We start from the raw sequence: 7,300 nt of genomic DNA, 5'->3' as shown, positions 1-7,300 counted from the left end.
CGGGGCGCGCGGAGCCGCGGGGCGCTGGCGGTGGGCCCCGCGCCCCGGTGCGGGAGCGCCCGGTACCGAGCGGCGCCGCCCGCACGGCACCCCCGGCTCCCCGGCCGCCATCTTTGGTACGGGCGGAGAGCGCGCGCCTCACACACCTCCTGCTGCTGCCGCCGCCGCTGTCACCGCTCCCAGCCCGGGAGGCGATGGAGGGCGACAGCGACAATTGGAAAAAACCCAACAAAACACCAAGTTTAGTGGCGGCCGCGCAGAGGTGCGGGGCTCCAGCCGCACCGCCCACAGTAAAGATGGCCAGCGTAGCCCCTGACAGCGCTGCCCCTCGGCTGTCACGGGGCCGTGGGAACCACTCCCGAGGGGACCCCCCGCCCCGGCTGTGCCCGGGGCCGCCCGGCTGCGGGCTGACCCAGTCCCGACACGCGATCGGCGATCGCTGCACACTTGACAGGAACGCGTTTGCATTCCTTTTATCTGAATGTGCGTTGGGTCAGACTCGAAGCCGTCCCGGGTGACCTCGTTCCTCCGGGCGGACGAGCCCCGCGCAGCACATCCCTCACGGCCGGGCTGCGGCAGCGCCTCCGGACACCTGTGGTGCGCTCCGTGCCAGCCGGACAGAGGGCACGGGGGGAGACACGGGCAACACGGGCAGAAAAGGGCAGCCCGTCGCTGCCTACCCCCTTCCTTATTCGCCCCACACTCTGGCAGAACTGCCGTGTCAGAAAGGAAAAGCCTCGGTAGAGCCAGGTTTCTATTCTTGCTCCTCATTTGGCTGTCAAAGTTACTGCCACCCTGTGCATATTTGGCACTTATTCTGTTAACCAGCACCAGAAGCACTGATTCATGAAACTGAGGTCAATAGGTTGTTTTTGCCAAAAGTGAATCCCACACTGTTAAGTATTGCTGTGTCACCTCTAACTAAATATTTAAACTTTACAGCTTCCTAATCATGCAGTTATTAGTTCAAAGTTTCCCTTCCTTTCCATCTACAAAATGGGAATATTGTACTCAGAAAAATTAAAGCCAAACTTTCCAACTCTTTCTGCTGTCGCAGATGAGACGATGCCAAAATTTGACATGTTCATGATGTTCAAGGACCTACAGTCACATGAAGAAAATAGGAAAATTTATGCTCAATATCTGACGTAGGACTAACCTAGGTTCTCTAAACTAGACACTCAAAAAATAATCATCATTTACTGAACTCACCACAAAATTCTCATTATTTAAGTGTGTCAGGGGTCCTGAAAAGTCAAATTGGAGTGGAAAACATATCCATGCCCTTACTGTTGTTGCAACACAGGGTCCTCAGATCCTGATGGAGGATTTTGAACTCTATTGAAATGCCAATACTGTATCTGGATATATAATGGGTGTATCCTCTGATCCATGTTGAACAATTTATTATCCCTAGTTTGACAATTTCAGTGCTTAACAGCCAAACTTCTGTTTTGTAACCTAAAAGGTGGGGGGAGGAGGAGATCCCATCACAGGCAAATATAACAACAGTTATATAACTACTGTTATTGTATATAACTATAGTTACATAACTATATAACACAGCTTGGTCTTGTTGGTTTCATCGCTGTATTCTAAATAATAAAACCATTTTTTAAAAGAATCAAGTTGTAGATTCCCTCATAAATCATTGCCTGACTTCAACAAGCACATAATGATACGTAGAGGAAAATAGATATAATACTGTACCATAATCTATATTTATAGTAATTTGCAACATACAGCTGCATATTACAAATATTAAGCTACAGAGTCCAAATGAGGTACCATCAAACGTTTCTAACTTTTTACCACTTCAGCAAGAGTTTTTCTAGGAAAATTTAACAGCTTTTCACAAAATAGCATGTATGACACCTCAAAAACATCTATCAATAGCACTTTATAAGCTTCCAGCTATTCCCTAGTGCCCAATCATCTGGCTTGTATTATCACATACCCACAGGTTCTATTGTTACTGACATCTTCGGGACGTCACCTACCCCTACTACCACCTATCATCCTTTTTTTGATCACTTGCCAGGGAATTTCTAGACATCCTGACATGTAAGTGGAGAAACAGCAACCAGGGTATCCCTGGTAAAACGGTCAGTTATCACTTACGGTCATTCATAGATTAACCTAATGCTCGTGCCACAAGTTTGACTTGTAGTCACACGTGTACACGCTAGGCAGCCTTCCTGACACCTTCCAAACTCCCTCTGCTTGCATGGGGCAGCTGACCTTGCCTTCAAGTGATTTGGCTTCAGAAAACCCTGAGACAAACATGAAATTCACGGCTTTTGCATGTAAAAATATATAATGCCTGATCAGTCTAGCCACAATTTCTCTCACCTGCTTCTGTTCCTACACAACAGAGAACAATGTGAGTTTCTCTATATGTGATGAACAACTATTCCTCAGGTGATTTCACAATGTTTCCTTTCAAGCACAGTATGAAAGAAAAATGAACTGCACCCCTACCTGATAAAACAACAGGAAAGCACGTGAGAACATTTAAAATTGTACTTTATCAAAGTAGTTCATGAAACTCTGCACTTCATATATTTGTAACTTGTGTATCTAAGATATAGGCAATCTAGGCCTTAGCATTGGACTAATGTGTTATGTTTTACACCACAAATATTTGGTATAAATCATCCAGTTTACAATATATAAACAAAGAGTTCTCCATTAATCCCTATATTTCACTCAATTTCTTCGAAGTACAAAACTAAGGTTGATCTTCACTAACTGCCCACTCTATCTTTGCAAGGCAGAAGGATGATCTTTTACATAACAGCCCCAGCAGACATTATGAAACGGGACTACTGAGCAGCAAGTCCACAAATTCTCTTTCAATAACAATATTTTGCAGAGCTTGCAGGTATTTTTTACTATAACAGTTGTTGTTTTGAAAACTTTTCTACAGAGAGATTTTAATATTTTGCAGCATAAAATATGTTCTTTTCTTGTATGGGTTCTACTTGCAAAGTATTAAAAATCTTTTTTTATTATTTTAAAATTTGATAACATCATAGCATTTCTTTTCATGCAGCTTCACAGACCATTTAGCTATAACAGCAAAGGAAAGTCTATAAATCTGCTAAGTCTTCAGTATATTGCAGAGAGCTACACTTTTTTTCTATCTTATTCTAATCAAATAGCATAGCCCTTGAGACAGTTACAGCTGCTTAGTAGCACTGAATGTACAAGGAAAAAAACCCCCAACAATCTTTCACTGTAAATGAAATCCCAAGGTAGCATAAAGCCAGCAAGTAGCTTTATTTTACCATACCCTTCAAGCACGGAACAGCTTTGACTGTGGTCAAACAATCATTATGGAAATGATTACAGTTCAAAATGGAAAAAATCCCTTTCCCTTCCCTGAATTCTGAGTAATACCCAAAGACTTCTCTCCTTCACACAAATGCTTTGATATTATATAAATAATAATATTTTACACTACTATTATACATATTATATAAATAATAAATTGATATTCTAAGAAGGAATTTATGTAAATAGAAAAGGAACAGCCTTGAAAAAAACAGTGTTCACATTGTATCTGCAAGTTCAATTTACTTTTTTTCAAGAGGATAAGGTTTTCCAATACAGTGTCAGCAAATACTAATTAATGACCTTTAGATAGCAACCCATTCCCTGCTTCTGAAACTGGTTTTGTGAAATATTTGTGTACCGTGGCTGCGTAAGTAACTACTAAAATTCAATATCACAACCTTGAATCACAAGCTAGAGTTTTGCTTCAAACATTTCCACATGAAATATGCCTCAGCAACAGCAGAGTAAGAAAAGGTCTTGTTCTACTGAATTTCAGAGTGCTACACTGACACCATATTCAACTAATTCTACATTCACTCAAATCTCTTTTCTGGGCATCTTCCTGGTCTGTTTATAAGCAATATCAGTAGATCCAATTAGGTACTTCTGCACAAACGGTTTCATTAGCTGAACAAGAAGGAACTCAGAAACATCAGATAAAAATCACAGGAACTTCAAGACCCAAGATGAAATAGACCTATTTGCACTGCCTCTCCAGCTTGCAAGCAGCCCCAGGGACAGGACTAGTCCTGTTGACTTCAGGGCGGCAGCACAGCAAGTCAGAGGTGTCCATTCCTGCAGGATATCAGCAAAAGCTGTTATGTCTAAACCATCACTGCTCCTCAGTATGACTGGCCAGGTGGGCTGCAGGAAGGAAAGAAAGAGACACCAGCCATGCTTGTGGTCCAGAGAACAAAGAGCCTTCCCACGATCTCCTCTTTCCTCAAGTTACATACTGCTTTACAGTAAAGCAAGGACTTACTTCAATTAAAAGGATGAAAACACCCTAACAAGCTTCTCCAAAACAAGAACACAAAACTATGGAAACATGACACATGCTGTGCAAAATCCCACAGGATTACATCAGAGGCTGGGTGAAGACACGTGTCAACCTGAACAGTAATTTGAGAGTTACATATCTGAACAATGGAAACCAGTGCCTGCACTATAAGAGCTAGGTACTTTCCACACTGCAAGTCATTCCAGTTTTGGATATATTTCTGTCAAGACAACTTGGAAGGGAAGGTTACTGCTGTTATGCCCTAAATAAAGCAAAATTAGCAAGGTCTGTTGCTAGTGTCTTCAAAAGTATTTCTTTGTCTAATTTCTACGGGGGTCTAAATATTCCTCTGAAGAAAAACTCAACTGCTTTAATTCTGGGAACAAACTCAGCAAAGTGCTAGAGTTTCAGAACTTTGTACTGAGGACGTTAAGAGTAGTGACATGAAAAAAGTTAACCTGTATTTGCAGATACAAGAAATTGAAAAGTGAGAAGACTATAAGCCATGAAGATGGAAACTGAAATGAATACAAATGGGGAACAAGGTGAAATTCAAAAAAAAAAAGCAAGAGATAATAAAAGAGAAAGAAAAACAATTTACTATATTCTAACTGAAAGCTTTGTCACAGCTAATTTAAAATATTCAGAATCTTCTTCCATTTGCAAAGCGTTGATGAAGAAATGAGCTAAATTAAAAGTCAGCTTATTAAAAAAACTAAAAATGCATTAAATTAGTGATTTTTTTACAGTCACTAGTATCAAGCTGTCTAAAATATAGGTGGAACAGTAATGACAAAGGACTGCTTTAGATAACAATTATGTGCAGAGCATTGGATAATTTATTCTGAAAAGAAAGAGATGTCTAATAATAACAGAAGAAGAATATTGTACTTTGTACTTCTAGGATAAAGTATTTGTGAAAGTCAATGCTTACACTGTCTTACTGTAGATAAACTGATTTGTTCAAACAACAAGCCACGTCATGACTATTCAATCAATACAGCAGCTGCAGAACAGCCAGAAGGCCATAATGCAGCACAGGGGACTTCACAAGTTTGTGTGCAGAGGGAAAAAAATGAACATTCATATTTCTATACAGACATGTACATGTAAGTTCAAACATTTCTACAGAGAATGTCCAAATTCTTTTGTAACTGTACCAGGCTGTTAGCAGAAGTCTGGTTGCGGTTTTCACAGACTTCCAATACAAAACCAAATATAAAAGGACACAAATCCTTAGTAATTCTCCTGTAAAGTAACACCTCATGATGTTTCTAGTAAGTTGATGCTGCCACTCAGTGACAAGCCGTTTGCAGTTTTGCAAGCCTATTTTCTGTTCAAACAGTACAGTTGACACACACACAATGATATTCCATTTCACACAGTAGAGATGCAGTCAGAAGCCCGAAACAAGGCAGCACACATTAATGGCCTCGCCTAAAGCCCGTCGGTTTGTAGTGGGGATTTGCACCCGTCAATAAAGACAATGCAAAACCTGCCTCCCAGCAGATGAATGTCAGCACAACGCATTGTTGAGCTGGGAACCCCAGTTTGGGTCTGGGGCTTTGTGTGCTGCTCACTGGGTGGCAAAAGCCAGCCAGCCTATATTGCTTTCAAACCACTGTAGCTTCATGAACCCGGTCAGCTTTGCCTACCTCATGAGGGAGCAATATTTGCTTTCCTTTGTCTGAAAAGATCAAAAGGGTCAAAAGTATGTATCCATGAAACCTCTGTGGTGCCACTTTGAGAGAGAAAATGATGACAAAAAAAAAAGAAGGGAAGGAAATATTAGCTACTGTTGATGAGGTACAGTTTATGTTGCAAAGTAGAATTAGATTTTTTTTTTATGTCATTATATCATTTTTTTATACTAAACTAAAGTTTTCATGGTAGCCACAGGAAAGATTCGGGTTGATACCATATAGGAGGATAAATAAAGTACATGACCATCCTCGTTGAATCCATTAGACGTGGTCTTCTGAAGAGGCTGGAGAGCCTCAGACCTAGATGTTCAAGGAATTGTTCTCTACAATCGCCTCCAATTCCTGCTATAACAAATACGATGTTATTAGCTCCCAAAATTTTCCAGTGATTTTTCACTTCTAATCCGTAGGTTAAGTGTTTCCAAGCACATGTAGCAATGCTTTGCATTAACAACTGATCCTTATTACAAAAACAACCAAGTCATGGAACCTCCATCATTCTGGTACTTTCTGTACTGGCTTTTAAGTCCCACCACAGCATTAAGCCAAACACGTTCTTACCACTACATTCAAATGAGTGCTGAGGTCTGCCAAATCTAGTCCAACCACCATCAGCTTGGTAAGTTCAACCTGTGGCCCGCAACAAACATTAATTTTATTGATCACCAGTTAATCATGGTATTTCTCCTCTTATGAAACAGAGCTGGGGTCTATTTACACTTCATCTTGAAATGACTTGCAACAGAATTAGATTACACAAGTTCTATCAACGTTTCTCATGTTTTATCATGCCTTGCAGAAGTAGTATTTTCAGTTTAATCAGTTTTTACTGGAGCACATCACCATGGCCTTTCATTTCACTGTAAAACAACCTTTAAATTTTTAACTCAGTACTCCAATAATGCTCTCAAATTTCTTATTTTTTTCATGTTTCATGTTAAAATGCCACTTCCCCTAATAAGCTTTATAAATAGCAACATTGCAGTTGCCCGTTTCTTGACCCACCTTGCTTTAAGGTCCATGGAGACAGTTGTTGCTCTTTGACTCCAATCTTATCCTGCTGCCTGCCCTTTATTTGCTTTCAGAGCTCAGTTACATTTTTCCTCTTCCACTATCTGCATCTTAGCTTGTCAACTATTATTAAACTTGAAAAGTCACTCAGCTGCCAAAGAAGTAAGTACCCTGACTTTGACAAATTTAACAGGATTAGCTCTTTCAGTAAGGACATCAGTACCAAAAAGGACTGTTCTCATGTCAG

General features: G+C 40.7%; 1 protein-coding gene across 3 annotated transcripts in view; it reads right to left on the bottom strand.

Annotated features, from left to right (window-relative positions):
* The window catches only part of ADK (adenosine kinase), a 277,815-nt gene extending 270,736 nt beyond the window's left edge, over positions 1-7,079 (bottom strand). The window contains exons 1-2 of one of the 3 annotated variants that reach the window (XM_027700146.1): positions 2,353-2,359; positions 147-155 (exon numbers count right to left, since the gene is read on the bottom strand). Coding sequence is in view for 2 of the 3 variants with exons in the window: in XM_027700143.1 (XP_027555944.1) it covers positions 7,048-7,064 (17 nt within the window). In the remaining variant the exon portion in view is untranslated. Of the gene's footprint in view, positions 1-146; positions 156-2,352; positions 2,360-5,994; positions 6,015-7,047 lie in introns of those variants that run through there. The other 2 variants (XM_027700143.1, XM_027700145.1) reach the window with 2 other exon arrangements.
* Between the last annotated feature and the right edge of the window lie 221 nt (positions 7,080-7,300).

The sequence above is a fragment of the Neopelma chrysocephalum genome, unplaced genomic scaffold (assembly GCF_003984885.1).
Source record: "Neopelma chrysocephalum unplaced genomic scaffold, ASM398488v2 Primary Assembly neopelma1_143, whole genome shotgun sequence".
In the NCBI taxonomy this organism is placed as follows: Eukaryota; Metazoa; Chordata; class Aves; order Passeriformes; family Pipridae; genus Neopelma; species Neopelma chrysocephalum.
This window is presented reverse-complemented; position numbering and strand designations above follow the sequence as displayed.